Source organism: Chaetomium strumarium, assembly GCF_033439665.1.
Source record: "Chaetomium strumarium strain CBS 333.67 chromosome Unknown B0T15scaffold_5, whole genome shotgun sequence".
Taxonomy (NCBI): domain Eukaryota; kingdom Fungi; phylum Ascomycota; class Sordariomycetes; order Sordariales; family Chaetomiaceae; genus Chaetomium; species Chaetomium strumarium.
In genome coordinates, this window is record NW_026944433.1 from 850,874 (window position 1) to 866,629 (window position 15,756).

At 57.4% G+C, this 15,756-nt stretch overlaps 5 protein-coding genes across 5 annotated transcripts; 2 read left to right on the top strand and 3 right to left on the bottom strand.

Annotated features, from left to right (window-relative positions):
- Positions 1-898: 898 nt before the first annotated feature.
- On the bottom strand, positions 899-3,568 carry B0T15DRAFT_231121 (exocyst complex component Sec6-domain-containing protein). Its single transcript, XM_062862946.1, has one exon. The coding sequence runs from the start codon at positions 3,324-3,326 to the stop codon at positions 1,074-1,076; it is 2,253 nt and encodes a 750-aa protein (XP_062719908.1). The 5' UTR covers positions 3,327-3,568; the 3' UTR covers positions 899-1,073.
- A 1,515-nt stretch (positions 3,569-5,083) lies between these two features.
- B0T15DRAFT_231159 (uncharacterized protein) lies at positions 5,084-7,209 on the bottom strand. The gene is made up of 2 exons (XM_062862947.1): positions 6,681-7,209; positions 5,084-6,612 (listed from the first exon to the last, which is right to left on the bottom strand). The coding sequence occupies exons 1-2, from the start codon at positions 6,932-6,934 to the stop codon at positions 5,352-5,354; spliced, it is 1,515 nt and encodes a 504-aa protein (XP_062719909.1). The 5' UTR covers positions 6,935-7,209; the 3' UTR covers positions 5,084-5,351.
- Positions 7,210-7,799: 590 nt separating this feature from the next.
- B0T15DRAFT_503449 (mitochondrial resolvase Ydc2) lies at positions 7,800-8,998 on the top strand (the record flags this gene model as incomplete). The annotated part of the gene is made up of 1 exon (XM_062867470.1): positions 7,800-8,998. The coding sequence occupies one exon, from the start codon at positions 7,800-7,802 to the stop codon at positions 8,916-8,918; it is 1,119 nt and encodes a 372-aa protein (XP_062719910.1). The 3' UTR covers positions 8,919-8,998.
- Positions 8,999-9,073: 75 nt separating this feature from the next.
- Positions 9,074-10,699, bottom strand: B0T15DRAFT_494618 (P-loop containing nucleoside triphosphate hydrolase protein; the record flags this gene model as incomplete). The annotated part of the gene is made up of 4 exons (XM_062867022.1): positions 9,074-10,294; positions 10,333-10,388; positions 10,452-10,570; positions 10,623-10,699. The coding sequence occupies 4 exons, from the start codon at positions 10,697-10,699 to the stop codon at positions 9,074-9,076; spliced, it is 1,473 nt and encodes a 490-aa protein (XP_062719911.1).
- Positions 10,700-11,838: 1,139 nt separating this feature from the next.
- On the top strand, positions 11,839-15,754 carry B0T15DRAFT_418052 (RAM signaling pathway protein-domain-containing protein). Its single transcript, XM_062865501.1, has 3 exons — positions 11,839-12,605; positions 12,666-12,777; positions 12,843-15,754. Exons 1-3 carry the CDS (start codon positions 12,256-12,258, stop codon positions 15,297-15,299), a joined length of 2,919 nt encoding a protein of 972 aa, XP_062719912.1. The 5' UTR covers positions 11,839-12,255; the 3' UTR covers positions 15,300-15,754.
- Positions 15,755-15,756: the final 2 nt, after the last annotated feature.

Sequence of the window (15,756 nt, forward strand, 5' to 3'; positions counted from 1 at the left end):
GCGACCGTCTCGTCGAAGGAGAGCACCTCCGAGATGGGCAGCAGGTGACAGGCCAGGAATTTCTGGTGGTGGTGCGGGCGAAGCGTGTAGGATCTCGCTGCGGCGCAGCGGGGGCATGGTTTCCTGTTGTTGTTGTAGCTGTTGCTATTATTGTTATTGTTGCCGAGGTTGGTAGTAGTGGTGGTGGGTGGCGGAAGAAGAGGAGAAGGGGAGGCTGCGGTCTGTGGAGGAGGAGGAGGGTTGGCACTAGTAAATTTCGGAGCGCCTCCTCCTCCTCCGGGCGGGTGGCAGACGAGGCAGTGGGAGCGGAAGTTGGTGATGATTTTTTGGCGGAGGGGGTTAGTGCTGATGTGGTCTAGTCTGTTTTCTGGTATGGTCTTGGTGGGACTGGGCTTTGGCGTTGGGCCCGGGCCGGAGCCGACTTGAGGCGAGTTGGGCTCGGGGTGGGGCGCGGATGATCTTCGGTTTTAACAGAAGCCGGGCTCGGAGCCGGGGCGGAAGGGCGCAGGGGTAGTTTCTGCGGTGTTTGAGGTGGGGGCTTTGCGGATCGAGGTTGGGCTTTCCGTGGCTGATCTTTGCGCCTCCGAGGGGCAGGCTGTTCGTACACAGACGGTTCGATCAAGGTCGCTTCACTGCCGCCGCCTGCATCGGAGGGAATCTCATGTAGCCAGGATGAGATGACCCTGGTGTTGGCGCCGTTTTGTGTGTTGAAGTTTCGTGCCATGACTCAAAGATGCCAGATGCTTTTCGAGACGAGAACGAGTCTAAAATCAATGCTGAAGTGGCTTGCAAGCCCCTTTCGAAGCGATTTCCATTCCCTTAGGGAGAAATCTGAACATCCTGTCAAAGAACGGTGGCAGGCCCGAGTGGTTGTGCTTCAAATGTTTTCAAACTCGATGATGTGGCTTTGAGTGTTGTGCTGATTTCCTAATCAGGCAGTTGCCCGGGTGAAGAGACAGACCACCAATAGGGGTCCGGACGCTTCCAGCCGCCGTTACACACTGCCACTGCCGGCAACCGGACCATGATACCATCATCATCATCATCATCGCTCGTGGATAGTACATCATACTTTACTTCACCTTGCTCATTATCGTCTCAGGCCCCCGGACTACGTCCATCTGGGCAGCCCTCGCCTTGACAGCATTCAACATGCTCCGCTCGAAGTCGTCTCTAGACCTCAGCACCGCCTCAACCCAGCTAATCTGCAGATCCCAGTACGCCGACTTGAAGGCCCCAAACGTGTCCGGTATCGCCTCTTTCTCCACCGACAGCAACTGCAGGAACGGCTCGGTCACACGCCACGTCTCCTTGATGGAGTTGCCCACGGCGGGGTTCAGCGTGTTGAAAAAGTCAAACGCCGTCTTGAGGTCGTCGAAGATCTTGTCCTGGAACTGGTCCGACCGGCGGAACTTGGCGCCCTTGTTGCGCACCGACGACAGATACCGGATCAGCAGCTCGTCGGCAAAGATCTCGATGAAGATGTCGACCAGCGAGTGGTGCAGCACCTGCCGGTAGTCGCCGACGTACTCCTCGAACGTGGCGATCATGCGTGCCATGTGCGTCGTCGTGTACCACCGCGGCGTGAAGAAGTCCGGCATGACGGACTTGAAGTCGACGGCGAACACGAGCTGCGCGAACTTGGTCATGCACCAAGTGCTGAGGTCGAGGTAGCCGTCGCGCAGCATCGCCACTTCGGCCTCGGCGCGGTCCATGTACGCCGGCGTGACCATCGTGCTGACCACCTTCTTGAAGTCGGTCAGGTATGCGACCCGGCCCTCGTCCTCGTTGTCGTCGATGCATGCGATCTGGTCATTGGCTGTCGCCACGAGCCAGTCCTGTAGCGGCTGGAACCCCTCGAGGTCAGCCACCTTGTCTGTCTCGTAGCGCGACGCTTCCTCTTCGAGCATCTTCTGCCACGACTGTTGTCGTTGTCTGAGCCGCTGGAACATGGCATCCACCACGCCTTCGGCCACGTCGGCCCGCTTCGAATTGGCAGCTGCCTCGAGCTGCCCGCGCAGCATGCGCCAGAGGTCGACCAGGTTTCTGTTCCGGAAGTAGCCGTACTCATCCTGGTCGAGGTTGCCCCCTTCGACGTTGCGGTCGGCAAAGTCCTTCTTCTCCGTTTCCCAGATGCGCCCGATCCACTCGTCCAGGTATTTGATGATGAGCGCGCGGAAATCTCGCACAAGCTCCGCCTCGCGATTGTCGATGACGTGCGGTGTCAGCTCCTCCTGCTTGAATCCGAGCTTGGTCATCTTGCGGTAGTACTTCTCGGGCCAGCCGACGATTTCCAGCGTATGTGCGGACGAGGTCTGGGGATCGTTGATGATGCCTATGAGGAAGTCGTGCATCATCCCGTGGTAGATGTTTGTCCACGTCCTGAAAATCTTCCATTTCTTGGGCATCAGGGGCACCATGCCTAGTCTGACCGTGTTGAGGTCGTTGAAATACCATCGCAGGCTCTTCTCCAGCTCCCCTGGGTCCTCCATAAACTTCTCCTTGCTCTCCTCAAACTGCCCCTCGCCGATCTTCCTGATGTACTCAAGGAACCTGTCCTTGTACCCTCGCACTGTCTTGGCCCCGTCGGTAATGCTTTGGAACCGCGTGGCCATCTCCTTGTGGTCCTTCAGCGCCTCCTGCAGCGCGAGCACCCTCTGGTCGCTCTTCTCCTCCGCCTCTATTATCAGTGCAAAGCGCACCACCAGACTCGTATTGTCTGCCACCACGAGGTTGATCAGGCTCCTGGCAATCAGGCCGATGTGCTCGTCGAACCACTCGATGGCCTGGTCGAGACGCTCAAAATAATCCTCCAACGTCGACTGCAAGCTCGGGTCGTCGCCCCTTTGGATCTGCTCCATCGCATCATCCCGGATGTTGCGCAGCTGCGTGAGCTCGTAGTGCACGGCGAGCAGGTTCGGCATGTTTTCGGCGTCCTCGTCGTCCTGGCGCAGCATCTCCTGGATGCCGTTGAGGCGCTCGTTGAAGGTCTCGAGGTTGCGGCGCATCGCCTCGACGGCGCCAAAGTTGCGGTGGGCCTGCGACACGAGGTTGATGGTCGCGAAGTCGGTGATCATGTTCTGCGACTCGGAGCATATCTTGTCGATTTTCATCATCTCCTCCTTGATTTGCTGCACCGTCTTCTGGCCGTCGGCCAAGCCATTCATGCCGGCCTGCGTGGTCTCGAGCTGCTCGCGCAGGCCGCCGCGCAGCTGCGAGTCCACGGCCGCCTTCTTGCGCGCGAACTCGGCCTTGAGCGCCGCGATCTTGTCGAGGTCGTCAGGGTGCCGAAGCAGCTCCGACAGCTTGACCGGCGGCACGTCCATTGTTTGGGTGTCTGCGTAGTCCGATGTCAAACCATCGCGTGCTATGTTGTGGTGCGGTCCTCCGTTGGAAGATACCGTGGTGTTTATTTAGCAGGCTCGAGTTTCGGTCGCTGCAGGTCGGCGCAGCGAAGCGACACACATTCCCTTGATTGATCACGGACAAGCAGCATCCACAGATATGGTCCGTGCGCTAGCTATCCCTCAAGCAAAGCCAGCTCAAAAGGCAACCAAAACAGAGTACGGAGGAAAGTTCAGAACAAATAGAGAAGAAGTAATGTGAAGAAGGAAGAAGAAGGTCGAGATAGTTTGAGTCAGGCAAGATATTCTCCCGCAGCTGCCATCACTGACACTTTTGCTTAGTGGTCAATATACCGAGCTACAGTAGCTGCGGTGACGCCCGCTGTGTCATTGCCGGATTGTATCAAAAGCTAGATCCAACGAGACAATAGCTGCCACCTCTATGCGCCGGATATCTCCAGAAACCAGCCAGAAGGATGCACAGGGAGTGGGGATGGCGAATGCACAGGACAGGACAGCTTGCTTCTGCCTGCAATTGTGCTGCAACTGATGTCTCACTCAGTTTCGGGAAGACCCTCCCCCAACAACGGGTGAGAAGCTAGGCGAACCGTCATGGGTGAACGGTTAAGGGACCTCGTATCTCTCGGAAGGAAGTCCTAAGGAGCTTCCGCAGCCATCATTGTTCCCAGCCGACTGGCCAGCACCTATTCGTCCGTACCGCTCTGGCCGCCTCCACTTGGCGCCGTGCACACAGGACCGGACACGAGACATGTTGTAACCGACCCAAGGAAACAGTTCGTCTTGATGTCTACCTCTCTATCGGCCCCATGTCATGTGCAGATGTACACAGCGCTTTCCCTTTGCAGCGCCTGTCCAAATAGCCCCAGTCGCTCTTCACGGCGCCAAAGCCGCGAAGAATCTCTCCCACAACCTCCCCGATAACCCGCAAAGGCAGCCACCAGCTTATGCCTTCGCAGGGTGGTGCATCTGCCAGTCTATGTTTCATTCCGTCAGCAAAACGTCCTGCAATTCCAACCACTGTTTGCCGCCGACCCCGTTCTACTCCTCCCCAACCCGTTGGTACCAAAATAGGAGCAAAGCGGAAGCCATATAAGCAAGCAAAAGCAAGGGCAGAGCAGGGCAGACGTACAGGCAATGCCGAACGGCAGCCCGAACCCGGTGACGCAGAAGGTCCAGTAGCCGATGGTGAACCCGGGGCCCCTCTTGCGCGGGTTGAAGGGCAGGTTGGACAGCGGGCCCTCTGGGTAGTGGTACGGCGAGGAGAGCTGGGCGCGCGTGGCGTGGAAGCCGCGGCGGGCGGTCGCGGCGGCGAGCTGGTTGCCGGTGCGGAGGGTCGCGCGGGCGAGCATCTAATTTGCAACGCAGGAATTGGGTTAGTCAGAATGAGTTGTCCGATTGCGCAATTGCGATGGGCGTAAAGAGCATGGGCGAGAGGAGGTCTGGAGGGCTACCTTGAATGAGTGGGGAGTCTCTGTGTTGCTGTCGCGGAGCAATGAGGTGGTGATGTAGTGAGGTGAATTCGAGCTTGCTTCCGGATTGTGACGCCAGCGATTCGGATTGGCGGGAGCTCGGCTGAGGGTGGTGTGACTTTTTGTGAGGTGCGCGGAACTGGCCTGCCGGAGTCGCAAATCGTGGGTTAGGGTTTAGTGTGAGAGCGGCTAGTTGAAGCGAAATCGTCGACAGCAAGTATGAGTTCTGACACAGCAACTTTAGCGTGTGAAAGGATCGAACCGGAGTATAATCTTGAGCTTATCCTAGATTTTGAGCCGATATGTATGTGGTACTGAAAACGCTCGCGTACGCTGCCGAGCTGGCACTATCCTGTATTGTACAACATCAAACTCACCCCTCTGGTGTCCATATCTTCACCACTGACTTATATCTCAATGCAAGCTGCGAGACGGAACCCGGGGCATAAGAAGGCACATAGATATTACACAAAATCTGTTCGATTATTCTAAGGTTCTGGTATCACATTCCCCAAGTCTACCTCATCGTCACCAGCTCCTCGGCGCTCGTCGGGTGGATGGCCACACAGTTGTCAAAATCGGCCTTCGTGGCGCCCATCTTGACGGCAACGCCAAAGCCCTGTAGCATCTCGCCGCTGCCCAGACCCATGATGTGCAGGCCCACCACCTTCTCCTCCGGACCGGCGCAGATCAGCTTGTAGCTGGTAGGGCCCTTCTGCTCAGGGTCCATCATGGCGTAGTACATGGCAGTGAAATTCGTCTTGTAGATCTTCAGGTTCTCGCGCCCATACTTCTCGACCGCTTGTGGCTCCGTCAAGCCAACCGAGCCTACCTCGGGGTGTGCAAACACGACCGACGGGATGAAGTTGTAGTCGAGCTTTGCCGTCCTGAACTGCTCCGGCCCGTACAACCGCGCGGCCAGCTTCCGGCCCGCGGCAATCGCCACCGGCGTGAGCTCAACCTGCCCGGTCACGTCGCCCAGAGCGTAGATGTTGTCGACGCTCGTGTTTTGGTAGTCATCCACCACGACATAGCCCTTCTCGTTGAGCTTGACGCCAGCGTCTTCCAACCCGATACCCTTCGTCGCAGGGGTCCGGCCGATCGCCCAGATGAGGTGGTTCACATCCGAAACGACGCCCTCACTGTCGCCCTCCTTGTAGTGGATCGAGAGATTGCCTGTCTTCTCGTCCTTCTCCACCTTCTGCACCGCGCTCCGCTTGTGCAGCTTGACGCCCAGCCTCTCGTACTCCTTCGTCACGCCCTCCTGGATCATCGGGTCAAACGCGCGCAGGAAGGTGTCATGCCGGATAAACAGATGCGTCTCGACGCCAAGCGCGTTGAACATGCCCGCAAATTCAACAGCGATGTAGCCGGCGCCAACAAGCGCCACCTTCTTTGGTAGCTTGTCGATGTCGAAGAAGCCGTCGCTGTTTGTGCCGAGCTCAGACCCTGGAATTTGTGGTGGAATAGTCGGGTTGCCACCAACAGCGAGCAGTATTCTCTTGGCGTTGACCACCGTCTTAGTGCCGTCGTCGAGCGTCACCTCGACCTGGTTACGAGACAACAGCTTCGCCCAGCCATGCACGTACTCGACCTTGTCGTTGGCGAGATTGCGCTCGTAGATGCCGTTGAGCCGCAGGATGTAGGCGTCTCGCTTTTTCTTGAAGCTAGTCCAGTCGAACGGGGCTGTCTCTTGGACGCTGAAGCCGTATGACTTGGCTTCGTGGATCGTCTCGGCGATCAAGGCGGCGTTGAAGGTGACCTTCTTTGGAACACAGCTATTGGAAGCAGGATGCTGTCAGCATGTTGAAGCGCAGCGTTTGCATTGGGTCCCGTAAACACTCACCCGACGTTAACACATGTCCCTCCCAGCCGCTTGCCCTCAATGACCATCGCCCTGGCCCCGTACCTGGAGCTGGCCGCGCGGGCGGCGCCGAGTCCTCCGCTGCCGCCTCCTATCACGAGGAAATCCGTCTCCTTCGAAATCGGCGCCATGGTGAGTGATGTGTGGGAAAAGTGGCGGGAGATGTTGCTGATGCGGCCTGCGGCAGGTCTAGACGAGAGCAGGGAGCGTCTAGCTAGTACAGAAAGTGGTTGCATGGAAATAGGTATCGTCTTGTTGACGAACGGAGAAGGAGCCGCGGGGTTGGAGGGGTTATTATACAGATACGGACAGGGTGACAAATCCGATGGCGCGCAGAAACCTCGGCCTTGCGATTGCACAATGCGCGATGCTGACTCGGAGCCCAATGTATGCAGCAATTACTAGTAGTATTCTAGCTCCGACTCCAACACTTGATGAATCAGCAACGAGTTGATTAGAAAATTGACTGGTCTCGTAAGCTGTCCGGTTCGAAACCCCAGGTCGCCGACGACGGACTTTGAGATCTGATCTGAGAATCCGGTCCCACTTCTGCGGGACAACGCCGGACAGAAGTACACCTTCCGATGTCAACCGGAATCTCAAGAGATGAAAAGACAGTCATTTAGCGGCTGGTTCTTCCTTCCTTCTTTTCTCCCTATTTTCTTTCCATTCTCGCGTTTTTCTTATGGTAAGCCTGACTGTATTTGCGTGACCCGTCGGCTCAAGTGCCGGGGTGAGGGCCTCTGTGTACGGAATATTTTGTGAGGAGGCACCGAGTGTCCGCATGGGCTTTGACATTTCGCCGGACTCACTCAGTTGTTCACATTTGGCTCCATGGAGGTGTGAGTTGGAGACATGACTCCTTGACCTTAACTGTGGTGGCATAGTGACTGGAAGGATTACTATATCAGACAACTGGATCTGCGCATCCTGTAATACTACCTGGTAGGTAACTTAGTCGCTGGTATTGAAGTCTTATTCTTCACGACCTTCCTGGCCCTGCTCCTTTCGTCATCTCCCCTCGCCATTGCCCACTACATCCACTCACAACCAACTCACGTACATCACCTCCTCATATCTCTACCACAAGACAATGCCACCATGACCAACGTACCCCTCCTCAAACACTCCGCGGCCTCACTGCAAGCCCTCTGTGCGTCCTGCGGCCTCAAGAAATCCGGCACCAAAGCCGCGCTGGTCCTACGCCTCTCCCTCGCGGCCAAACACTTCCAGCCATTGCCCCCAAATACCCGCGTGCTCAGCATCGACCTCGGCCTCAAGAACTTCGCCTTCAGCCTCCTCAGCCCGGCACCAGCATCAACACCAGCACCAGCACCAGCACCACCCCGAGCCCCAACCCCATCCTCACCCCTCCTGAACATCTCCCCAGTGCACCTGCACGCCTGGCACCGCCTGGACCTGACCCTTCCGCCCTCAAGCACGCCCGATGAACAAGGAGGAGAAGCCGCCGAGAAGGACAACGAAAAAGAAGAAGAAGGAGGAGGAGATGGCTTCTCCCCGGCCACGCTCTCCGCCGTGACTGTCGACCTGGTCAAGTCGCACCTCCTCCCGCTGCAGCCGACCCACGTGCTCATCGAGCGGCAGCGCTTCCGCACGGGCGGCGCCGCGGCCATCTTTGAGTGGACGCTGCGGGTGAACACGCTCGAGGCGATGCTGCATGCCGTCTTTGCCGCGCTGCGAGGGGCGGCCCCGGCCGGGGATGGGTTGCCGAATGGGATGCCGTTGGTGGTGGATTCGGTGCTGCCCAGACGGGTGGCCGGGTTTTTGTTCCCTGATGGACTGCTGCCGGTGCCGGTGCCGGAGCCGGAGGTGGCCGGTGTCGGTTCGCTGACAGGAGCAGGTGAGGGGAAGCGAAAGGGGAAAGGGAAGGGGAGGGGGGGTAATGGGGCGTATCAGCTGCTGAAGAAGGGCAAGGTCGATGTGCTGGGGGCGGGGTTGAAGGAGGGCCAGTTGGTTGTGCCCCAGACGGAACAGGCGAGGGAGATGGTGGGGTTGTTCCTGGAGGGGTTGGCGGCAAGGGGGCAGAGGAAGCGTGGGAGGAAGTCGAAGGAGGAGAAGGACGCGGTGGATGAGATCCTTACCAAGATGGATGACTTGTCAGATGCTGTGCTGCAGGGTGCGGTTTGGCTCCAGTGGCAGAGGAACTTGGAGAGGCTGGTGAAGGAGCGGCCGGAACTGCTTGAAACGACCGAGATGTAAGAGTTTGGGTAGGGTACAGTACAGGGGGCCAGTGATCCGAAAGATAGATAGTGAATCGGAGATGGTGCTGCATATCCAAGAAAGAAGTGCATTTTGCCCGTAATTTTCATACCAACTGGGTATCATATCTAAGTGTCACGTCGCCGTCTCTAGAGCTAATCGCTGTAATAATAGTCATCATACATGCCCTCTTCCCTCTGCGTGCTCACCCACTCTTCACTCGCCAACCCCCTCTTCATCCTCCTTTTTAGCCCCGGAGCGTCCTTGTGCCAATCACAAGCATAGTCACACTCAGGCACCCGCTCCTCGCCAAAATACTTGCAAATCGCGGCGTGCCGGCAGGTGTTCGTGTCCTCGCAGTACTCGACCAGCCGGTTCAGACTCTGCATCCTCGCCTGCTTATTCCCATCCACACTCCCGTCCCTGGCCGCCTGCCCGTCCCTCATCACCATGTTGCACACGCGGTCCCTGTCCTCGCGAGCATAGTACAAGAAGCAATAACTCGCGTTCCCGTCGCGCCCCGCTCTGCCAGCCTCTTGATAGTATCCCTCAAAACTCTTCGGCAGCCGCCAGTGTACGACAAAGCGCACGTTCTCCTTGTCGATGCCCATGCCGAAGGCCGTGGTGGCCACGATGATGTCGTAGCCGGGCTCGTTGGCAATCCACCGCGCCAGCGTCTCCTCCTTGACTTCCTTGGGCAGCTTGGCGTGGAACGGTCGGGCGCCGATCTCGTCGTGGCGGAGCGCGGCGGCCAGCGACTCGCACTCGTCGCGGGAGATGGTGTAGATGATTCCCGGCACGTTCTCGACGCGCTCGCCGGCCGCTTCCAGCTCCGGTCTGCGGTCGGGCGCCGCACGCCGCGCGTACACGCCCTTCAGCCAGGTGACGAAGTCGTCGTAGCGGTCGTTGGCCTCGTCGCTGGTGAAGCGGACCTCGAGGTGCAGATTCGGCCGGTGCGCGGTCATGGTGAAGTTCCGCAGCCTATCGGGCGTCCTGTCGAGCCCAAGCGTGGACAGGATGTCCCGACGGACCTGGTCGTTGGCTGTGGCCGTCAGACACATGATCGGCACGTCCGGGAAGGTGTCGCGGAACCATGACAGGCGCTTGAAGTCCCTGCGGAAGTCGTGGCCCCATTCTGAGATGCAGTGGGCTTCGTCTACGGCGATTCGGGCGAGCTCCTTTTGCTCGTGGACCAGCTTGAGACGGTCGCGGAAGCGGTCGAAGGAGCAGAGCTCGGGGGTCACATAGAGGAGGCGCGTGTGCGGGTGACCCGTGGCCAGGTCTTGGTAGATATAGTCTCGCTCCGCTAAAGGGGTGTTACTGTTGAGCGTGCGCGCGTCTACGTTGGCTGCACGCAGTGCTTCGACTTGATTGATCTGCGCGCCTGGTTAGGTACTATACGGAGATTGCTTACGGCAGTCGGAGATAGACTTGCCATGAGACTCAGCAACGGAGAGATGACAATCGTAACTGAGCGTGCATTAGCTACCCACTCATCGCTCCCTAAATTGAAAAAAATGTTGCAGAACATACTCCCCCGGTCTATCACAGCAGGCAGTTGGAAGCACAGGCTCTTGCCAAACGACGTTGCTGCCTGGACGAAGACATCTTTGCCTTCGAGTGCGGCAAGAATGATTTCACGCTGATACGGCCTTACCATGTTAGCACGCGGACTCCAGCAGTACGTTGAGGGGTTCTAGATACCTGAATGTCTCCTTGTTGAACTGCCGTCGGAGAGTAAAGTCAATGTCGTGGAACGAGTCGCTCCTGGCGAGAGGCATTTTGGCCCCTTCTGCTTTCCCCAAAAGGAGTATAAATGCTTCATATTAATCTCCTTTCCAAAGTCCCCGATGCATTTGTGGGCTGGGACTGATGACTTGTAGGTAGCAGGCCAGGAGCGATGTTGGGTCTCATCCGATGGTCAGCATGAGGACTTGATTTGGTTGTTCGGCTTTGCAAAAGCCGGGTGGAGAGGTGAAGTGAAGTCGAGATCCAAGATGCCTTAACAGAACTGTCTCGATTTTAGTTGAACTTCTACTTTGACCCAGCACAAACTTCGACGAAGTGCCATCAAAAGAGTTATTACTAGTAGTACGACATCGAGTTGCAGGACGCTTGTTGGGTGAACTTGAAGGCTGAAGACAGGGTTAGGGTTGAGGAAGAAGCCCATCTGAGGTGATGGGGATATCCGGCTTGAAGCTGTGAATGAAGCTGGACAGCCTCAAGAACCCATGTTCCTACCCATGCCAAGAGCTGTTCCCTTTAAGATTGTGGGTTCAGACTCGTCAGCTACGATTTTCCGGATTTGAGGGTTGGCCGGGAGTGCAGGAGAGCATTCAGGCACGAGTACCCGTACTTACTACTCCGTATGATCCGATTTAGCATCTTCAATTACACCAAACCATCGTTCGGTGCAGTGTTACGCGAGTAAGCACTGCGCCTCGGATAAACTTGCCAAATATTGGCTTACGTCTACCACGAACAGAAGGACAAGGCAGATCAACAAGATCAGATCTGGAGAGATAGGGGAGGTAAGCACCCAATTGATGTGTGTAACTCGAGATGCTTTTCCACGCCCAGCCAGCTCCTCCGTGTGTGTTTCGTTTCAACTAGACGCCTGGGCTCTTGGTGGTTATCCGCGCTCAGTCGCGACTACGCGAGCAGCCAATTACTGAGATCTTGGCTACGAAAGGGCGTTGAATGGTGCACCGGCTGCCGCGACGGTGACGTTGGAAGTCTGCTTGTCCCTTGCAGTTTTGCCGCAGGTCTTCGCTAGGTGCACGCCCCTCCTTGTCCTTAAACAGCGGGGTCCCATTGGTCTGGCCCATGCACCGCCAGCAGCCCACTACACCCCTTGTCTATTTGCGACATGCACCCCGACTGTGTGCCTACGCTAACCCCTATGTTGGGCGTTTTGCTACCCGACATGGGCCCGAGACTGGAAACTCAGCAGTTCAGACAGAGCAAGGCAGTTTTTTGTTACGAGAATTCGCTACTTGCACCGTTCCTTCGCCTCAACGACAACGCCGCGTCCGAACTTCAGCGAGAACGTGCCGCTTGCTGTGCCCGTAGCGGTTTAGCAGACAGTTCACCGCCTAGGTCGCTTCCTGGCCCCCCCTGTCCGACCATAAGGAGGCTGGTCTCGCCATGAATCCATCCGACCGGCTGCCACCACTCTGTCCAACGGCTTAAATCTGTCGTCCAACTGCCGGTCTCACGAGGTATCGAAAGGTACTACCGGACTAAAACTTCGAACGGGCGCCCTTCTCTGGCGGCATTGCTGTTGGCCTCGAGATCGAGAGATCGAACGGGTATCGACCAAAGGCAGACCGGCTCGATGGACTTCCTGGTCGACTTTCCCCGGGGGCTGCCCGATAATCCGGCGCAGGCCCGTAGGGCAATTGCAGCTGCCGCGCTCGCAAACCCGACGCCTCCGCCTCCGGTCCCGAGCCTTCGAGATGTTCCGTCGACGTCGAATCTTTCGGCGGGCCAACCCATCTCGCCCAACCAGGTGCTTGCGCTGGCAAGAGAAGCGATGCGGACTGCTCACGAGAACGAGGCCAAGGCAGCCGAGGCCAGCGGGGTCAGCAATACGCTTAAGCCGGGCCTGACCATAGACCTGAGCAGGAAGAAAATCCAGACACTGCCCGAGGAGATCGTGGACATAATCAAAGACGAATTGGAGCGGTAGGGTTCCCTCCTTACCCTGCTTTCTACAGCCCTGGCTTTTCTAATGCGCCGCAACAGTCTTGCGCTGTCGCACAACTACCTGCAGACCCTCCCGGCCAGGTTCTCCGAATGCACCTCCCTGCGGTATCTCAATGTCAGGCAGAACAGGATAAAGGAGTTTCCTCTAGCGGTGAGCATGGATTCTTCTGTGGGGTTCTCAGCCCCAACGTTCAGGTGCTGACAAGCCGCTTCCAGCTCTGTGACCTCAAGTCACTCGAGATCCTTGATTTGGGGCGAAACATGCTTCAAGTCCTGCCACCAGAGATAGTAAAGCTATCATCTCTCAAGGTGTTCTCAATCCCGAAGAACAAGATCACCCACCTGCCGCTTTGCTTGGCCGACATGCCGTCCCTATCCGTCGTGAAGTTGGAGGGCAACCCGCTGAAGTTTCCACCGCCTGAGATACTACGAGTGCAAGGGAACGGCGGGCAGAATGACGGGACTGGGAAGGAGAGCGAGCTATCAGAGGTTGCTGCCACGGCGCTTCTCAAGAAGTTCCTGAAGCAAGAGGCCAGCGGTCAGGCGGATTCACCTGGCGACGGGGCGTCTGAAGGCACAGAAACGCCGCGACCAACGATCAAGCGGGTCTTTAGTGGACGGTTCCCAATCAAAGTCAATGGCAACGAAGTGCCTGACCTCAGATCGCCAGCTGCTCCTCGCCCGCCACCGATCCCGAATCGGTCGCACTACCGCGGACTCTCACAACAAAACGCAGCGCAGCGCAGGCCAGGGGTCATGCCTCTGATCATCGGAAACCCAAATGAAAGGGTGCGTAGCAACTCCGAAACCATTTTCCAGACCTCGAGCCGGGAGCGATCCGAAAGCCGGTCTCGGCGCATGGCCACGATTGTGTCCAAGAGGTCAGAGCTCAGTACGCTAGAAGAAGACGTGAACAACCGCTTCAGTCATTATCGGGGCCTCAGTCATGGCTCCGCAATGCAGGGCAACGGTGCGGCTACGCAGACGAAAAGCCCTAGCAATGGGAGCCCGGCCGAGCCGGCATTGCAGCGCCCTGTCTACATCCGTAGGCTATCGGTCCTGCCCGAGAGACGGCGCGAGTCTAAGGTCTTCGACCCTGTGCTTGAAGCTGCCAAGGGTGTTCTCTATTCCATCTTCCAGATCCATCCTATGATTCAGACGCTGGTCGGCTTGACCAACGACGGCACGTCGCGGCGGTCGAACCTCGAGTTTGTGGTGCACAACACAAATGCCCATGTTGAGCAGCTGGAACTGGAAATACAGAAACATGAACAGGCGGCCGAAGACGGATACGGTCAGAAAGAGAACGAAAACGTACAACGGGCCTGCCTCACACTTATCCATGCCTACCAGCATGTGTGTTCGCTCGTGATGAGCAACGTGGACCTGTTTCTGGACAACGGCGACCCGCGATACATCCGAACGTTGTTGACGCAGCTCTATAATAGCGTTATGGAACTGCGTGTAACTTGCTCCCAGATAGCACCGGACGGTAATTCGCGGCCCGCCGCTACCCTTGCTCGACCTGATCTTGGGGAGACTATTAAGCCTCATTCGCGTGAGAATTCGACCACGCCAACGATCGACCGAGTGCTTGCGAACGGCAGGCCGCGGAACGGCATGTTCGTATACAACCCCAGCAATCTTCGGGTTGCCACAGATGTCTCGATGCCCTATTTCAACGGCTTTAGCCGGTCAGCGATTGCGGGGGCCGCTACGCCCAGGTCCGGAGAATCCTTCGCGTCGACGAGCACCACGGGCACCCGCAACCTATCGGCCGACTTCACCGAGGAGGATCGCATCTTCGAGAGGATATTCCTCTCGCTGCAGAAGACCACAGAGCTAGTGATGCGTGTCTTGCCGACGATGAGGGGCCAGTTCGTATCTGCGATGCGGGCAGCGGCGGCACAGCGCTCCCCTGATCACCAAGTCCACTGTTGGAAGACGCTAATTGCTAAGTGCACTACGTCGATCCAGCAAACAGACATGCTCAAGGGTAAACTCTCAACGATCAAGCTAAAGGAGCCGGGTATCCGCACGCAACCATCCTTCTGGCGCCTCTGCAACAGCTTCGTCGACTCGTGGTACGTCCTGATCAAGAGGATCATGCACCTGCAGAACGACATACAACTGCCCATAGATACCAAGTCTCGCCTACGCCCCATCCAACGCAGCATGAAAGAAACATGTGACCTCATGATGTCGTCTCCATGGTCCTACTTCCTCCGCCACCCGGGCGCGGAACCCATCGCCTCGCCCTACAGCAGCACACAATCTAGCACGCCGGTACCCCTTCCCATGACACCGCAGAGCGCGGCCTTGGGTCCTGCGGTGCAGGCCACCGTACCGTCTACACCGCAGAGCGCCTCGTTCTCGTCGGCGTTCTCGGGTGTATTTGAGCGCGACCGCTCGGACACGATGCTTTCTATGGGTGGCGGCGGCGGCGGCGGCGGCGGCGGGTACGGGAACGGCATGTCGCGCAGCGGAACTATGAATTCCAGCTCAACGGCGAGCCTGACCGCGTCCAGTCTCAACTCGATGAGCAGTGTCGGGTCGTCCCATGAGGTAGTTACCCCATCGTCGGCACTGAGTCCGGGCGGCGGGCCGTTTGGGCAGTTGCCCTTTCGGTTAGGGGATCGCGGCGGAGGCAATATGAAAGTGGGCGGATTCTAGGGGGGTGATATGAGGGCAGTGGGGTTGATATATGGGGGAGATCTACCGGCCTTGTGATTCACGGTTGAATTTAGACGACCGGATTCTTGGAACATTGTATCCTGTTTCGAAGCAAGTCTGGCGTCTGGTGGTCCTGCGATGGGAACGGGGAGAGACAGGGTTTGGCATGGTGGCGCAGGAAAGACAACGGTCCTGGTTGCATAATGGATATCCGTAGTGTTTTGTCAATTGGGCGCATTGGAAGGAGAGGGGGGTTTTGGATGGGCACGCATATGTGTCACCCTGAGCGGGTTGATGAGGGCGTGGTGAATGGATAGACAGGGTAATCAAACAATGAAGCTTCCCAAAGTGAGTTTTACCTGTATGACAATATGGACTTCCTGGTGGTGAGTTCAATCATCTTGCCGCAACAGCTTGTGTACCCAACTCATATGGCCCCCTCGGGTGTACGTGGGCC

Bases quoted from the DNA above. Each gene is read 5' to 3' on its own strand.
- B0T15DRAFT_418052 (XM_062865501.1), top strand. From the start codon at position 12,256: ATGGACTTCCTGGTCGACTTTCCCCGGGGGCTGCCCGATAATCCGGCG. The intron at 12,606-12,665 runs GTAGGGTTCCCT...GCGCCGCAACAG, and splicing joins ATCAAAGACGAATTGGAGCG to TCTTGCGCTGTCGCACAACT. The intron at 12,778-12,842 runs GTGAGCATGGAT...AGCCGCTTCCAG, and splicing joins TAAAGGAGTTTCCTCTAGCG to CTCTGTGACCTCAAGTCACT.
- B0T15DRAFT_231159 (XM_062862947.1), bottom strand. From the start codon at position 6,934: ATGCAACCACTTTCTGTACTAGCTAGACGCTCCCTGCTCTCGTCTAGA. The intron at 6,613-6,680 runs GTGAGTGTTTAC...TGCTTCCAATAG, and splicing joins GGGACATGTGTTAACGTCGG to CTGTGTTCCAAAGAAGGTCA.
- B0T15DRAFT_231121 (XM_062862946.1), bottom strand. From the start codon at position 3,326: ATGGACGTGCCGCCGGTCAAGCTGTCGGAGCTGCTTCGGCACCCTGAC.